The sequence below is a fragment of the Crotalus tigris genome, unplaced genomic scaffold, assembly GCF_016545835.1.
Source record: "Crotalus tigris isolate CLP2741 ecotype Arizona unplaced genomic scaffold, ASM1654583v1 scf7180000018308.1980950, whole genome shotgun sequence".
Classification (NCBI taxonomy): Eukaryota; Metazoa; Chordata; class Lepidosauria; order Squamata; family Viperidae; genus Crotalus; species Crotalus tigris.
The window spans coordinates 1,425,105-1,443,119 of NW_024096936.1; the positions used below are offsets into that span (position 1 = coordinate 1,425,105).

The 18,015-nt window shown below is 35.1% G+C and overlaps 1 protein-coding gene across 2 annotated transcripts in view; it reads right to left on the minus strand.

The window, feature by feature from the left end:
- Positions 1-1,914: 1,914 nt before the first annotated feature.
- The window catches only part of SBF2 (SET binding factor 2), a 228,370-nt gene continuing 212,269 nt past the window's right edge, over positions 1,915-18,015 (minus strand). For both annotated transcript variants that reach the window (XM_039350252.1, XM_039350253.1), the window contains 7 exons: positions 15,496-15,623; positions 14,063-14,296; positions 12,101-12,205; positions 9,798-9,988; positions 7,921-8,008; positions 6,870-7,001; positions 1,915-4,217 (listed from right to left, as the gene is read on the minus strand). In XM_039350252.1, coding sequence (XP_039206186.1) covers positions 4,119-4,217; positions 6,870-7,001; positions 7,921-8,008; positions 9,798-9,988; positions 12,101-12,205; positions 14,063-14,296; positions 15,496-15,623 — 977 coding nt within the window. In that variant the 3' untranslated portion in view covers positions 1,915-4,118. The remainder of the gene's footprint in view (positions 4,218-6,869; positions 7,002-7,920; positions 8,009-9,797; positions 9,989-12,100; positions 12,206-14,062; positions 14,297-15,495; positions 15,624-18,015) is intronic.

Sequence of the window (18,015 nt, forward strand, 5' to 3'; positions counted from 1 at the left end):
AGAACCTTCACAAAAAAATGCATATAACCCAAAATGACTTCTTGCCTTCACCGGTTTTAACTGCTGGTAATAGTTCAGCTTGGTTTCTGACCTTGCTTTTAGCATCAGCTGTCACCGGTTTCTTTATTTGGGACTTCGGATGCTCGCCTTGCTGAAGTTCATTAGGTGCACCAGATATGATGGCTGCTGGCAAGGAAGGACTGCCCACCCCTACCTGGCAGCATGTGTTTTGTCCTCTTTTCACCTCTGCCCTGGATGTGAGCTGAGTTTGTCTACATTTCTTTCTACCGGCAAGGCAATTCACGACCAGATGAAACAGATATTAAGGAAATCATCATGTATGGAGGCCTTTGGTTTAAAAGTAATTGTTGGGCCGTGATAGTGCAGTGGTTAGAATGCAGTATTGCACACTAACTCTGCCCACTGCCAGAAGCAAAATTTTGATCGGCTCAAGGTTGACTCAGCCTTCCATCCTTCCGAGTTCAGTAAAATAAGGACCCAGATTGTTGGGTTTAATATTCTGACACTGTAAACCGCTTAGAGAGGGCTGTAAAGTACTGTAAAATGGTATATAAGTCTAAGTGCCATTGCTAAGAATAGCAGTACTGTTGTGCAAAAATACAAAAACAAAGAAAAAAGAGATTGATGGGACTTAATAACTTTCAAAAAATATATATCTAAAATTGCTTCCCCAAACTGGCTAGCATGATCATATATAACATAAGGAAGGCAATCACAACACACTTACTGCCATTGCCATAAGACAGCAACTTATTTATTAAGAGAAAACCAGTAAATTGTGTGCTCATCTGGCTAGAAATTGTGAATTATACAAGTGACTAGTAGTTTTATAAGAGCTATGCTCTTACTATAAAAAGCTTGCTGATATTTCAATTTAATATGCAATTTAATTTGCACGCACTAAATAGCAAAAAGGAATCTATGTCCTTCACAAGTTATGCCCGATCAGGTGGATAATAATCGATGATTTTTTAAAAAAAAAATTAAAAAATCAGATTTTTTTATTTAAATCAGATTTTTTTTATTTTTATCAAATTTATTTTAATAAAATGCTATTGGAGTAAAAATCTATCAAAAGATAGTTTTCTGTTTAAGATACATTAATAATTTCGTTTATTCAGCATGAAATGGAGCTTAGTTATGTAGCGTGAGGCTGTATATTCTGCAATATTTACATTTTTGGTAAACTCATTCAATGAATCCAAGTTGTGCAAGCTGAGATAACATGCACTGCATTGATGCATTCACACAATTTCACAGTAACCATGAGATAAATCATAAAACAAAGTTGTTTTGCAAATATATGTACACTACAAACTGTACGAATGTTTGAAGAGAAATGCATCTGTACCAGGCTCTGAGTGTGAGGAGGAAGGGCAAGCAGTAAAAATAAAAACGAAACCTTCTAAGCAGCTTATAATCCTTGTGATCTTTCTGCACATAGCTTGAAGTGCTTTATTCCTCCCTTGAGAAGCAAAATGGCAGCAAGCTGTATCAAAGACCCAGTTTGGGAACATTTTAATAAAGTTCCTCTACCTATGGGTTATGTGTGTAAAATGCAAGCAATGCAATAAAGAGTGCAGCCGTCCATTAAAGTGAATGGGACTGTCGGTGAGTCAACAGCGGTTCAGAGGAGGAGCCGCTGCAGGACAGAGATGACAGCTGCTCTTTAAAAATTATGATTTAAATCGAGTTGATTTAAATCAAGCCTTTTTACTAGTGATTTAAATCATGATTTAAATTATGATTTAAATCGACCTGATTTAAATTAAATCCACCCTGTGCCGCATGAAAAAAATTGGTTATTTTTTTTCCCAAGGACAAGTTGCAGTCAGATATATGAGCTTTCCAACGACAGTTCCAATAACACCTGAATAATCAGTTGCTATTATATTATTTGTATCTTTTAGCCATATTTATGTTTCATACAATTTTTATTTATTCAGTCAACACAGAATGAAATACATAGCTTAACTTTTCAAGGCAGCTAACTGATATGGCCAGTTTGTGATATTCATGGAATGTTTTGAATTTAACAATGAAAAAATAGAGCAAAGAACAGTTTTTCACATGCAAAATGGCATTTTCTGTACAAAAATATGAATTTTATTATAGGATAACTTGGGATCTAAATTATACAATTAAAGATATGGTATTAACTATTCCACTGGGTAAAGAAGGAATGTTGTCATATGAAGTATCTTTATTACAAGTTAGATAACAAATGCTAGTTATGGAACATATATAAAATAATTAAAATTCCTAGTTATAACTGTATGAGTAGTGTATATTTTTTAACAACTTTAAAACAAACACAATCATTATTTTTTACAAAGCACATAGAAAAGTACTTCATATACAAAGAAAAGTACATGAATGTGCAAACACCATTTTTTTCACAAGTGGTAATTTATCAGCTGAAAATGCTAGAAAAATCCTTCATTTCTTTAAGTTTGGAAATCCAAATATATTTAAAAAAGAAATATTTCCTATTTTGTGTAGTGTGAAATCTGTATTCACTATTCATTAGAAAAATAGGGAAAATAGTGGTTTTTTTTTAAAAAAGGTAAACAATTCCAGAAACTGAAATCCTACAAGTGAAATCAGTTTTAGTCAATACTGGCTTGATTTGCATATAATGCTAAACCATGGTTTAATATTAGGGGGAACTACTGAGAGCTTTGGACTTTTGGGTTCCCCTTTTCTTTTTGTTCTCTAACATATGTAAGAGAAGCACACTAACAGTTCTTGATTTAGTTTTGATAAATCATAATTTAAGGTTCATAATAATAAACTGTGGTTAATTTTAACTCTGGTTAGTAAAAAAATAAGCTATTTAAAAAACCAATGGCTTGTTATAGCCAACTTTAGTGAAGTTTAATCACTGTCCAGATTCAGCTCTTAGAATGGAATTTAATATGACAGCTTCCAAAACACCAAAGGAAGAAATTCATTCATCAGTCCAAGTGAGATGCCCTTATTCCATTAAACTTTGACTTAGCATTACATGTGAACTCAGCCATTAACTTAGAAGTGACATCACTAAACCCTAGAAAATACTGGCTAGTATAAACAAACATTGAGCTATTAATTTTAATGTATTAGTTTTTAAAGAAAACATATTTTCTTTCTAGGGCTGTTACACTCAAAAGTCACTATCAAGAAAAGCTTTTATTTTGGTTTGTAAAAAAATTGTCAGAGATTTTTAAGATGAACAAACTACACTGGCAAATGTTAAAAAATCTAAAAACATTCTTCCAATTTATGTGCAAAAACATTTAAAGTATCAAATTACATCACATCAAGCCAAATTATGTACATATCATTATCTTAAATTGTTGTTATCTTGCTAGCATTTTGCTATAAATAATTTACTTCTCTCCTTCAAAATGCCTGTTTTCAAAGATTTCAGTGCAAGTGTTTGTTTTGTTTAGTGCATTTTTTTCTTTTTACAATGAACAGAACAGCACATAAGTTAATATACAACTTTTGTATTTGTTAGCATTTCCTCTTCCTGAGGCCTGATCTTGGTTTCCATTCATCTACAAAGATGAATTAACTAGTAGAAAAATGGTAAGATAGTTCTCAAGACAGAATGTTCAGAAAGCAAGTGGCAGAAAAGAAACCGCTTCTTTTAATTTATGGTGCCTTGAGTGTGTCTTTTTATTGGTCTCCAGGGTTTAAAGGTTTAAATAACCTCTTTCTCAGAAAACATTGCTGGTCTGAATACGAATTCCTTTTTCTAAAATAGGAAGCTAATAAGATTAAAGATAAAGGATTATTTTCCAAAAATTAAGTGTTCTGCTGGATTATTCATTCCTGTGTCTAGAAAAAAGTTATCCCGCTGGGATCACTTAGCCTGGAATTGTATTGAAGATGAGGTTTTCTGGGCAATGAGGTTAGTTAGTGTCTTCCAAATGGAGAACGAGCCATTATATAAATTATCAACTAAAAGAAATATGATGTTCTGAGCACTGTGGCTGAAATATAAGGCTGTTTGAACTGCAATAAACAATTCTTCTTGGAAACAGAGTTACTCAGGCATATCAACAGATACTTTTTAAATGATGATGATGATAGCAAAAATAAATTCCTTATTATGCATCGGAAATGCAGCTCTGTATCCGGTCCATCCACTGGTAGGCACTCTGTGCATCTTGCGCACAAAAATTATACACTCGTTTACTTGTCTTTAGCTGCACAATTAAAATTAAAAGATAAAAGCAGTATTGATTACTTGATTTCCATACTTCATGAATCCTATTGCCATTACAGTCTTTGCTCTGCTGTTCTCATGAACTCCAAAAATCTACCATTTGGAAAAGAGAATCATGTCTATAAATGCATAGGAAATTTGCAATGAGAAGTTGCAAGCAAATCAAAATTTTCTACTATACAAGTAGTCCTCAACTTATGACCGGTTGTTTAGTGACCACTGAAAGTTACAATGGCCTCCCAAGGGCTACTTATGTCCCAGATTTGAAGTTCTGGGGGTTCCCTCCGCATTTATAGCTGTTTGCAGTGCCCTGTAATCACATGATCTCAATTTACAACTTTTTTTGTCAGAAATCAGCATTTAATTCCAGTTTCTGGCAAAAATGTACATTGTGAACACTGGATTTACTTATTGACACTGCAAAAAAGGTCATAAAATTGGGTGTGGTCATATGGGGACCTGCTTAACTATCAGCGTGACTTACAACCATAATTTCAGGCTCAATTATGGTTGTAAGACAAAAGTTATCTGTAGTTCATTCGATGAATCAGACATTTTCCCCTACTTTTCTCAGGAAATAGAGTGTACACAACAATAGACTCAGCGGCCGCAAAGAGAGAATTCTCTCTTCAAGCAGTTTTAAATGCTGAGGCAATTTGATTCTTTGGAAATTGCTCTCCTTTCCTATATTATCAAATATTCTGTTTGATAGATAATACAGTCTAATATGTGTTACCTAGATCATACAACCTCAGGATGAGCTACCAACTATGTTAAATGGAATTTCACAACTGAAGAAAGTCAGGAAGAGAAATTGATTTCCAATATATTATTTCCATCCCATCTTTTCCTTAAGAGCTGCTTAATACTAAAGTAGCAATCTTTTTATTTGCCTTTTGACTGCTCAAGAGCTCCTATGTCTAATATGTGTTAAACATTATTTTTTTCTTCATCTAGTCCATCCAACATCAAGCATTATTTTGCAGTTTTCTGCAGGTTGTTAAGCAGATAGATAATATCTAGATCCCAGGGTTATCCATTGAAAAAAATAGTAGTAGATCCATTTCACAAATTTTGGCCCATCTATTTCGGCAATCCTGTGACCCCTAAAAATGGCTGATCATAAGTTATGAAAGAAAAGGGAGTGTGGAGTCTTTGTCACTTGGTTGTTTTTGTGCAGATGTTTCATTGCCTAACTGGGTAATATCTTCATTGCTCGAAGGGAGTGGAATTTGCTCTCTCTTTTACATATAGCAGCTCATAACACAAGATATGAAAAAGATGTTTTTGCATCAAAAACTTCTCTGAAACCACTAATGGACTATTTATAGCCACATGGTATTTATAGCCAAATGAACTCCAAAATATTTTAAGTAAACCAAAAAAGAAAGAAGAAAAGACAAGCAGAGACTAGCAAAGTGCATCCATAAACACCAACTAGGAGTCAGGAGACATGATAAAATTTCACCACACATGAACAGACTTTAGCATAGTTTAAAATGGGAAACCTTGAACATCCTAGATCACACTACATCCAAAAATACTAGGGAATTACTTGAAGCCTGGCATTCAGACAAATCATACACCAACAGGCATATAGATGAACCACATTTACACACCAAGAGACAATAAAAAGCTAAAAAAGAAAAGAATCAAATTCCTTGCCAGCAACCCACACCTAGATAAGCAGGGATTAATACCAGGAGCAAAACCAAACAATCAATCAAGCAGTCAACAACAGCTTAATCAAGGAACTACCAAGGGGAAAACAACACCCTCACCATCTTTGGGTGTGTTGAAGACAAAACAACTGCTATATATAAACAGAGAGTAAACTCCACTCCTTTCTAGCACTGAAGATGTTACCTAGCCAGGTAATGGGATGTCTTTATGAAAACAACCACAAAGAGCATCAAGGACCCCGCAATTCAATCCTGAGCCAGTATATTCTCTTCTATTAGTAGAAATAGAGTACTGGCTAAATGTATCTATTTCTCCATGTCCTTATTTAAGAAACATTCTGCACAGATTCTATTGCTGTGGCTGGGGAATTCTGGGAGTTGAAGCCAACACATCTTAAAGTTGCCAAAGTTGAGAAACACTGGTCTAGTGAATTAAGAGTCAGACTGAACTTTGTGGCATAGCATCTGCTTTGCTTGGATCAATCCCAGGTTAAATCTATAGTCACTCTGGGAAGGCCTGAGAGACGTCAATCTGAAACTCTGCAAAACTTCTGCCAGTCCACATAAATATTAGTGAGCCAGATGGACAAATATGTGATTTGATGTAAGACAGCTTCCAAAACTCCCATTCTAGAACGTGGGAACCTACCTTTGACAAATCAAATGACATTAAAGGGGGTGTTACTTAAAATATGTAGCATCAGATATATAAGGGCAATGGAGAGATATGTTACACTGGTGTACTTTCTATGTGCAAATTACAGTCACATCCTATACTGCAGATCACCCCCACTCCCAGAAAAATTCTTGCAAATGTCCACTGTAGTTAAATCTGGCTGAGAAAAATTAGGGAGTTGTATTTCTGCACAGATTAGTACGAGCACAGATTATGAGTACAAACTGTTGTTATTAATTTAAAGCAGATGGTAGTCTGGAGCCAATCTACTTACATCAAAGAAAGCTTTTTCATTAGCATGTTTTGGAGCACCAATAGTTGGTGAAGCGGGGATTACACTTTCTACTTCTGCAAGCTCAATATGGCCCTTACAACAAGCATCTTCCATGGAATCATAATATCTTAGCTAGGGTAAAAAGGAAAAGAAACAGTAAACGTTAAAAAAGCAACCAGCACAGTAATATGAAAGTCTGACATTGTTATACTGAAAATGTGAATAACTGTATATCGAGTAACTATGATTGTCGTGGACAACTTTTTTTAATTTCCTAAAATTCACCTCTGCATAAAAGTGATTACACAGCAAATATAGAGAAGGGGAAGAAGGCAAGCTAAAAGGCATGCTGCAGTATAAGGGATGTCCAGGATTACAGCTTCTGAACCATTTTGGAAGGGTTAAATGGTTTATAACTGTTGAAACTTAATTAATAAAATACCTTAATCAAAATACTGAAAATTCTAAATCATTTCATAATTATTTCAAATCCTTAAGGATAGTAAAGAAAAAAATCCAAATACATTGGATAATTGGGATGTGCTTGAGAAAATGTATAATGTAATCTTTATTAATATTTTAAAAATAAGCAACATTGTAAAAAATAATTTCTTAAGACTGATTAAAAATTAGCATTCAAAAATAGTATTTTATTATTAATGTAGAAGTTTTATGATTAAGTTTGCAAGAATGTAGCACCTTTTTTCACATGATAGTCTGAGAAAAAAAATAGCATACAATTACTGTGCTCAAGTGAAATTTGAAGCACTTTCTCAATGTACTTTTTGAAGCATGCACAATCCATAGTACCTACTTAATAATCTGAAATATATAAAAGCAAGTTTGATTTAAAGCTCAATATGGTCTTGGAAGTCTGATGGTAAGAAAATGATGCAAAAATATAATGAAAGAATAATGTACATTTAAATAAACAAAGAAAAGAAACAACATTTCAGATGAAGATTGGTGGGTGAGGAATACTTCTGGGGTTCAACCTGCTCTCCTGAAAGCTGATGGTACACATATATTACAGATCATTATTACACTTTACCTGGTGTTTTGTAACATCTAACACAAACCAGCGTGGTTTCCAACCTTTTAGCAAAGCTCCTCTTTTGTAAAGGGTACCTTCAAAAGATCTAGAAGAAAAAGAAATGTTATTTCTTACCGTAAATGCCGGCGTACAAGGCGACCCGGCGTATAAGACGACCCCCGTCTTTATAGCCGGGCCGCATTCCTAGAACGTCATCTTATATGCCGGAAACTACCAGTATTTCCAGTGTATAAGACGACTCGGCGTATAAGACGACCCCTGTCTTTGGCGCCAATTTCAGCGCTCGCGGAAGTTGCCTTATACGCCAGCATTTACGGTATTTTAAGCAATGGAAATCATAAAAATAGCCACATATTAATGATGTTTATTAATTCAGTCAAATTCATAGTACAGAACTTAAAGCAAAGAACAATATGCCCTAGTGAAATTTCCTATTAATTCATTACCAAAGTAATATCCATTACCTCAACATCAAGCTGCAGGTTTTAACTTACTGTAACTCATTTATTCTAATGGGGTGCAAAATGTTAACAGCTTGAAACATTAGCAGCTTGAACTAATTCAAGTCTCCTGAGCAGGATGTGTAAAGTGTTTTGATATTGGGTGATATTGTTTTTTCAAAATTCCTTCTCCAATATGGAGGTTTGGTGAGTGCATGAGTCACAGGCACAGGCTGACATAGGCTGGAGCTAGTAGGAGCTGGTAAAGTGTGATAACCAGTCTCTCTATTTATTTTGGTATAATAATTCTCAGTTTTCTTAACTGATAAATATGAATTTACCCTTCATTTCAGACAAATAAACTATAGACCAGCGGTTCTCAACCTGTGGGTCGCGACCCCATTTGGGATAGAACGACCATTTCACGGGGGTCACCAAACAATGCAGTCTGCCATTTTTTTCCCCTTTTCCTTAGCTGTGCTACTCCCTTTTATTCTACTGGCTTTTGAAAGCCAATAGAATAGACTCTCTTGAATAGAGTCTAATTCTATTGGCTTTCAAAAGCCAATAGGAATTGTCCAGGCTGTCTCTGCCCTGCTGAGCCTGCCAAAAGCCCCAGTCTGCAAACGGTGCTGCAAGTTGTCTGCAGTGAAGGCAAGCTGTCTGGAAGCTTCCACGCCTCCCTGCTGAGCAACTACTAAAAATGTAAGTAAAAGAGGGCCAGGGGTCGGAGGTGGGAGGCCGGCGGGCAAGGGAGGGTTGCTGGAGCGCGTGGGGCCCAGCGGGTGCCTTACCTCCCTTGGGCTGGGCCAGCTGGTGGCCCAGCCAGTGGTCGCCCTGCACCGTCGCTGCCCCTTGCCAGCTACGCCTCGGCCGGCGCAGGGGGCAGCACCACGCATGCGCAGCGCTCCCGGGCAGGGAAAGTCCTCGACTTACGACTGGTTGGGTAGTCCTCAACTTACGACCAGTTGGGGTCGTGGCATTAAAAAGGTTGAGACCCACTGCTATAGACCAAAGATTTCAGATTCTTCTGAGAGTGAACATGATTAAGATTGATTTAACACTTAAGGTTCATTTAAATTTTAAGAGCCCTTCGTTTGATTATCGCATCACATTTTTTTAAATATATCTGTGGAACACTGAATATTTGTGGTGTACTATGACACTTTCTTCTGTTAATTAACCTGATTTTATGTATTCTCAGAATTCCTAGCCAACACAGCCAAAAGCCAATCCATCTGGAGAGCACTATTTTCCATTGTAATAAATGTGTCTTATAAATAACTAGATTAAGCTGTAACTGGAAAAGAAGTAATTTTAATAAAGGATGTTTTGTGAGTCATTTGAAACAGAATGAAAATAAAGCAAATATAACACTTTTGAAAGTGTTTTAAGGAAGCCAGACTTGTATCATAGTCTGATAGTCCAGATTACCTATTTTCATCATGTTTTGATGTGAACTGATTGTACAGTGTTGTTACTCTCCTTTCTACACCATTGGAAGATGAAATGTTGCTGTTCCGTTCTTCACCCAAGCCACTGTCTGGTAGATGCAATATAGACCTCTTCTGACAAGAGTGCAGGTTGACAGACATTGCCGAAGAGCCAGAAGGATGTCTCCGATGCTTTAAAAGGTAATGTAACATGGTGTGGGGTTGAAAAAAACATTGTGGGTTAGCCAAAGATCCAAAGAGAGATACTTTACCTCTTTTTTAGTGACTGCTTAAATCTAACCTTGTGACAGAAATCCAGGGGCTGAATTAAACACTTCAGAAATGAATTGCTATATTTCTTGTAACAGCTGGCACATGACACTACAGCTGGCACATAAAGTTTCTAATAAAAAAGATACTTGAAAGGATCTATAAAAATAGTTTAGTACTTATTCAGTGTTTGTGGCATGCATTTTTGGTCATAAATTTCTCATTTCTCAATTACTGTAGCTTTGATTAGCTAGTACGTTGCAATGTGATTCATTCAAATGCTAAAACATCACAATATCTGTGCTATATACAGTGTCTCTATCAAGACACTAACTAAAAAAGAAAGGACCTAATACTGTAGATCTGAAGAAGACAATCAATGAATACATGCTGGGGAGTAGAGATGTAGGTCTAATTATGAATGAAATGGTTAACATTTATGTCAGAAAGTATGAATTTGTGATTTATTTAAGCTGTTGGGAGTGCATATGAAAGTAGGAAGTCACATGTTGGTAATAGCTGCATGTTGTGCTCCAGTGAATGATGCTAATGGAAAAACCACGGATGAGTTTTAGGAAAACTTGTGCAACATTTTGAGTGAGTGCATGGCATTTTGCATATCTGCTTACATAAAGATCTCTTTGTTTTCTGATTTAAGCAGAAATTAATGCTTACACATCGAAAGGGAATTCATCAAAAAGCATGACTGATTTGATTGTTTATGATGAACAAATAAAAGATTTAGTGAAGGATGCATGAGAGATGTAATGTGGGACAGATCATTATTCGGTTACAGTATGTCGAGAGTGGAACCTGGAAAAAATGCTTGAAATAGAATGAAAAGAATTAGGTTACAAAAAACCCAAGAAATTTGGAATTATGCTAATGGCAGCATGAAAAAGAATGCTGGGAAGAACAATGATATGAAGTGAATGAAGAAAAGAGCAAGTAAAGAAAACAGTTACAGCAAAAGTAAAAGATGACTGCACGTGTAGTGGGGAAAATCATAGCTGCAAGGAATTTGGTAGAAAAAGTTAAAATTAAAAGAAGGATAGAAAATGTTTTGATGGGGAAAAAAGCCCACTTTGTTTTGGAAGTAGGTAAAGAGGGCTAAACAAGGAACTTCCTGTAAATGAATGGATTTTAAACAAAAAGAGGTGAAGTTATTTGAGATGAAACTGAAGTAAGGGAAAATGGAAGGAGTACTTTGGAGATTTATATTTAATGATACATCAAAATTAGAATTGAAATAAGCACTATAAATATTAATGTTCAAGATAAAAATGAATGGTAGTATAATTGAGTGAGCATGGCTAGCCTGTATGAAAGTTATTTATCCCATAACTAGGGAACTGGATAAATTAAAGGTCAAGATTAAGATGATCTGCACAGGGATGGTTGATTGAAATGCAAGAATAATAATTTATATTGGCTTCCTTTGCATTTATAGTATATATTCTTAGTCAATGCTTTGGAATCAGACTTATGCAAGTGGAAAAGTTGTTCATGGATGTTTCTTCTGTGTTTCTCTTTGTTGCAGCCCTCCATATTCTTCAAGCAGTGCTACTTATCCTTTCTCACTGCAAACATCCTTGTATTACCCTATGTTACTCCAAGGGTGCTCATAGTGTGCCAAGTCCTTGTACTGAAAGGAGCCATTGAAGCCACTGACATTTTTTATAAGTCTAGGTCAAGACCATATTTCATGGTTTAACCTGGATTTATCAACCACTAACTATATATATGATTTAATTTTTAGAAAGCTAAAACATTTTTAAATAATTAAGATGGACAGTGTTGGGGAGTGGAATTTAGTACTATGGTTGGGTGCATTATCTGGCAGTAATAAATCATTATCACATTTCAGCATGAAATGTGAATCCACTGACAGAGATGTACTATAAGTATGTTAAGAATTTAAAATGCAAGCACTGCCAAATTCAATAATTTAACAGTGCTACATATACGTGGAATTTTGAGACAACTATTTTTAGCCTTTGCTGAAAGATTGAAGATTCTTGTCAAAATACTTACATTGTCTTTCCCTGAATCTTCTTTCACATTTACTTTAACTCTTTCCCACAGTGACTGCCACCTTTCTGGGCTGTGGTTTAATTTGTTCTCCAGTCTTTCAATTTCCTAAAAACATTTGAAATGTTTTTTTTTCTTGTTTTCCATAAGGTTAAATCTTTCTGTTGTTCCTTCAAACACATGAGCTACAACCTCTTGCTACAGTTGAAAATGATGATAAGTGTTTTAAAACTTACTTACACAGTTCAAGTCCAATGCTGTGACCGCAAGATTTTACATTGCCAAGATCAACATGTATCACTTTTTTTTAAACAAACGGTACTAAATTATAATAAAAAAGGAAATGAGATGGACTTATTTAATCTGAATGCCAAACTATAATCTATTTCTGCTTTTAAAATGGGAATTTGAATTCCCTTACTGTCTCTTATTAGAGCTATTTCCTATGAATAAGCTATAAATGAAATCAAATGAAAATGAAAATAAGACAGAAACAATTTTTTCCCAAGTGCCTCAGTGCTTCAGCATCAGCATTATCAATCATTCTTCAGCAATATCAGCATTCTTCAATCTCCCAGGATTTGTTACAGATACCACAGTACTCTTCACTTACAAATATCACTAGATTATTATAGATTATTACAGATCTACTAGACCAGGACTACAAAATTCCACTATACTATAACTACTAGCTTGCCCTAATTGTTTTCTGCCATTTATTGGTCCTCTAGATTTTGGCACTTTGATCTGATAGCCCAAATTATTTAAGAATCAGAACAATATTTTTCATATCATACTTTTATAGCCTATGTCTCTGATATAAAGACAAAGCTCCAAGTCTTCAGTTAATCCTTAAGGAGTCCTAAATGTGATCAGCTGTGTTGTTATTATATTTGCTACAAATAATTGATCCAATTTTAGGATTTTAAAGAGTTATCAAGTCAGTTTGATGTTTAGCAGCTCCCAAATATTTTTTCCAGGATTATCTGTGTTCAACCTGCTTTTCAAAGTTCCTAAAGGTGCTTTTATCACTGCTGTAATTAAGTCTATCTACCTTACTGCTGGTCATCTTTTATTCTACCTTTCCCAGCATGACACATTCTCAAGAGAGGTAGGTCATTTCATAATGTATCTAAAATAGGATAATTTGAGCCTGGTCATTCATGATTTGTTTGCTTTCTTAGCTATTCATAGGTTTCTCAAGAGACTTCTCCAATACTAATAGATTTTTTTATTCTGCTTCTTGAAGTCCAACTTTTCTTTCCAAAGAGTATTATGGGGAAAAGCTACTGACTGCATAATTTTGTTCTCTGTAGATACAGACAGATCACAATATCTGAATATATTTCCCAAAGCCTTTATCCTATGAAAGTAGCATTGCTCTGTTTAAGTCTAGCCTGTTTTGTATATGCTTTGTCATGTCACATGAATGCCAAAAGTGATGGGGCTGCTTTTACCATTTTAACAAAAGCTTCTGTGGATGCCAAGAAAAGCTCCAAAATACCAGAATAAGTACTTCACAATTAATCAAAAGATGTTCCAGCAAGTTCTTGAACAATGCACATACTAAATATTAGTTATGCTGGATATTTTACTAGAAAATCTATACAGAAAACAGATTTAGTCAGCTGTAATTCAGAAAAAAAATGGCATTCCTTTTGGGGGCAATCTAGTGTTTAATGGAGTCAGTAGCTTAAAAACTGAATAATTTCATCAATTATGATATCTGTACTGATGCGGATATATAGTCAGAAAATAATATGTATGTATAGTATATGATTTAGGTAATGGTCAATAAAGTAAATGCAGAATTTCCTTGTGAAAGTTTTAAAATTACTTTAAAAACTGACTCTCTCCCTTCCTAAATTTTCTTATCTTGCCTTTTTGTTTTTATTAAAAACACTGAAAACTATTTTTTTTTTTAAAAAATAAAGCTACATGAATATGTTAAGTGGTTATACTTACACTAAATAAGTTGGTGATGGCATCAGGTTGCACTTTATTAAGGTTATCATAGCATGGCCAGACAATTTTTCTCTTATTGTGGGAAGGTGACATATCCATCTGATCTGTTTCATCCAAGGTACTACACTTTGCACTTATCATAGTCCAGTCATAGGTTGGGCCTGTAGCTAAAGTCTCTTCTGTGTAATAATCCCATTTCTTAAGGCAGGAAATGCTGACATTTGGTTTTAATACCTGTATAAAAAAGAACCCTTGTAAATGATAAATGTCATATGACCCATCTTCCCTAACAATATGCCCTTGGCTCAAACCATTTTCCTCAACTTAATGCAGATAAACATTTAATCCTTTTTAATAATAGGAAGCAATTAATTTTTTTTTTCAGTTTCCTTCTACGGTTAAGTAGGTAAATTGTTTCTCAATTCAGTTCTAACCCTGGGAACACCCCCTATTTTCCTCTCCTTTAAAATCTGCATAGCCAGAACAAATGAAGTTCTTCATGAATTGGCAGGAGCCCTTGCTCAATTTATTCCTGTGAAATGATGCAACAAAAGCATGACACGGTGTGAGTTCCATATTAAAATAATTATGAAACTTATAAATTCAGAAATGTTATTAAAATACAGAATGCACAAAAAAATCTAGCTTTGCAAATATTTTGGTCCCTTGCAATCAAGTAACATAAAAATGTGGGACAATCACTGCCTTTATTTCAAAGTATGCTAACATTCAGCAACACCCATCCTAATAGCATTAGCATCAAGACCTTTAAATTAGAATAGGCACCACCACCTAAAACTGTGTATCCCAGGTAGCTCTGTTAAATGCTCAGCTAGTTCTATATGTTGTCAGTAAATGACAGTCATGTATAATATATAACTATTACACAGACATTCAAACAGTATTTGGGCATATTCCTTGAACTAAAAAAGAGACAAATAGATCTTCAGAACCAGTGATTAAAAGAAATAAAAACCTTGAAGGGAAGAAAACTCATATCTAGTTTCCCCCAAACCAAACTAGCCAGTCCTGTTTGGCCATGGATGTACAATTAACAAGCTGTCTTTCTTAACCCAGGGTTCTTTGCAACACTTGGACTTACCCTTTAAAAAAAAGTATTTGCTTTTATAATATAACGTTGGTCCAGTCATTAGACTATCACAGCAATTTCATATCAACAAAATTCCCAATATCTGCCAAATCACAACATCCTTAAAATAACAATAAGCCTCATAAAAATGCACACTACCAGACTCATTGGATATAGTCATTCATTAGATCCCTGCATCTGAAAATCCATTGTCTAGACAGCATGGTAATCATTCTGAAAACTGGGGAAATTAACCCACTGAATAAATGTTAATTACACTAATGGCAAACTGTATTTATTAGGTATTAGAACTAGAAAGACCGTGAACATGTCTGTTGTATACCTCTGTTTCAACTGGCACGTAGAGATAATTGAAGAAAACTGGACTCCTTTTGTGTATTTTGTCAATGCAGTCCCAAATGCAAATTCCCTTTTTGCCATGTTTTTCTCCTTTATCTTCAAATAATGTTCCTTCAAATGACAAAATGGAATGTAATTAGAAGGAGACAACCTTAGATTTGGATGGCATGGTTAGCTGTGGTACAATATTTAAGTTAGATGTGCCATATTGAGAATGTGGAATAGAGACAAATCCAGAATGTGCCTGAAAATATATTTGTGACTCTCAGCTCAAGAAGCATTTTGTAAGTGACAAATAGTAGGCAAATACAGATGGCTAACTTATCAAGAGATACTAGAATTTTCTCAAGAGAAATATAAACTAAAATAAAGAGAACTAGTGGCAAAAATATTGACTAGAAGCTATACAGACTTGGAACACTTAGAAAAGTTTTAAAAAAGCAAAATAACTGAAAACATTTTGAGCGTTCCAAGTTTTAAAATCAAAACATAATACAAGTTAATAATCATTTATTGATTAGTCAACTTCCAGTCTGACATCATGGTGTGACGGGCGCAGAAAAATGGGGCTCCATCTTCCGCATTCACGCCGAAGAGGCAACGGAGAAGGAGAGGACCCTTGTTGATCGTGGGAGGGTGGCAGCCCTTCCGTTTGATCTGAGTAAGCCCTCCAAACCGGCGGGTGAAGGACTGGCTACATTCGTGTGGCCAGTCAGAAGCTGCTGACAACCGAAGAAAATAAGCATTAACCAACAACTTTCAAGCAATGTGGATGGAACTGGGTGAGATCCTATCCTCTCTTTATGACTATAAGACCTTTTCCTGGTAAAAAAAAAACTGCCCAAAGCAAAGACTCCTCCACAAAGAGAGAGGGAAGGGGAATTTCCACCCCATTTCCTCAGGAAAAGAAAAGTGGTGAATTAATTGCTTGGGGAAAACAGAGAAAATTACAAGATTAATTTGGAATCTATACACATATATAACTTTGAAATTTGGGGACTAAATGTGCTTCTGAGATTGTTTTTTTTTTTTAAAGACACTTTAAAAGCTTGTAATATAAGTTTGGATGTAAAAAGCTTGAAGAAGGTGTCAACGACATCTAGTGGTGAATTACAGCACTACAATTTATTATGCCTAAAGGAAACTTGGCTGGAAGCCCAGATTCAGATAAGACTCTTGTTGTTTTCAGAAACTTTAACTTTTGAAGACTGCAGCTGGGAAAGGGAAAAAAAAAACCCTCTTGGGCTGCTTATTTGTGTGGCAGAGACAATAGAGCCGAGGTGGCGCAGCAGTTAGAGTACAGTACTGTAGGCCACTTTAGCTGACTGTTCAGCAGGTCAGCGGTTCAAATCTCACCGGCTCAAGGTTGACTCAGCCTTCCATCCTTCCGGGGTAGGTAAAATGAGGACCCAGATTGTTGGGGGCAATGTAAATATATATATACATTGCTTACTGGTGTACATGCTTAGAGAGTGCTTGCACTTAAAGCGGTATATATAAGTCTCATAAATAAATAAATAAATAAATAAACTATTTTGAAACTGGCTTGCCTGGACTACAAATATAAATACTCACTGACTTTAAGAGCTGTGTCATGGAGCTATTTCCCTATAGGAGAAACATGCATCATTGATTGAGATGATGGAATAATTTGGATTATAAACCTTTGATTGGTGAATAATTTTTAATTGCTCTTTTCTCTCTGGACAGAAAGGATATATTTTTCATTGGACAGAAAAATTTGAAAAATTTAAACTTTACTTATATTTGCTGAGGGGAGACTTAAGGATGGACTGATAGGCCGGCTAGATAATTTGGAGTTCAAATGATAATTGATTGAAACTTTTAAAATCCCTAAATAGATCGGACCATAAAGGCTACATACAAAAACAAAATGGATGTTTCATACTTAGCTTCAAATGGTAAAAAGCCATCCCTAACACCTGTCCCCAAAGACCCCAGCTTGATATGCCAACAAGAAAATCTTGATGAATTTCAGAAAGAAATTCTTTCTATGTTAAAATCAATACAAGAGACAATTGCCTTAACTCATGAGACTAAAAATAACATAAAAGGAAATAAAATTTTAAAAAAATAATCTAAATCTACAAACTCAGAAAATGACTACAAAGAAGGAGCTAGCAACTCAGAAAACAGAAGGAAAATCAGAGGAAGCAGATCCAAAGATGGAGGACCTAAAGAAAGGAACTAACAGACAGACTCAGACAAATGAAAAATTAGAAGACATAGTGATATCAAAAATGGAAAAGATATCTTACCTGTCAAGATCTCAGAACATACTTGAGGATAAGAAAGAAGAGCTGATTGAATGGAAGATAGAGCTGTTAGGAGAATTGGGAGAAATTGGAGAAGGAGGGAGACTGTTTAATGAATATCAATGGGCTAAGTGTCCTTCCAAAAATAGTTTAATAAAATTGTCTTTCTTATTCCAAACAATATACACAAAAATAGAGGAAGAATTACTTGATTCAAATGCATTGAC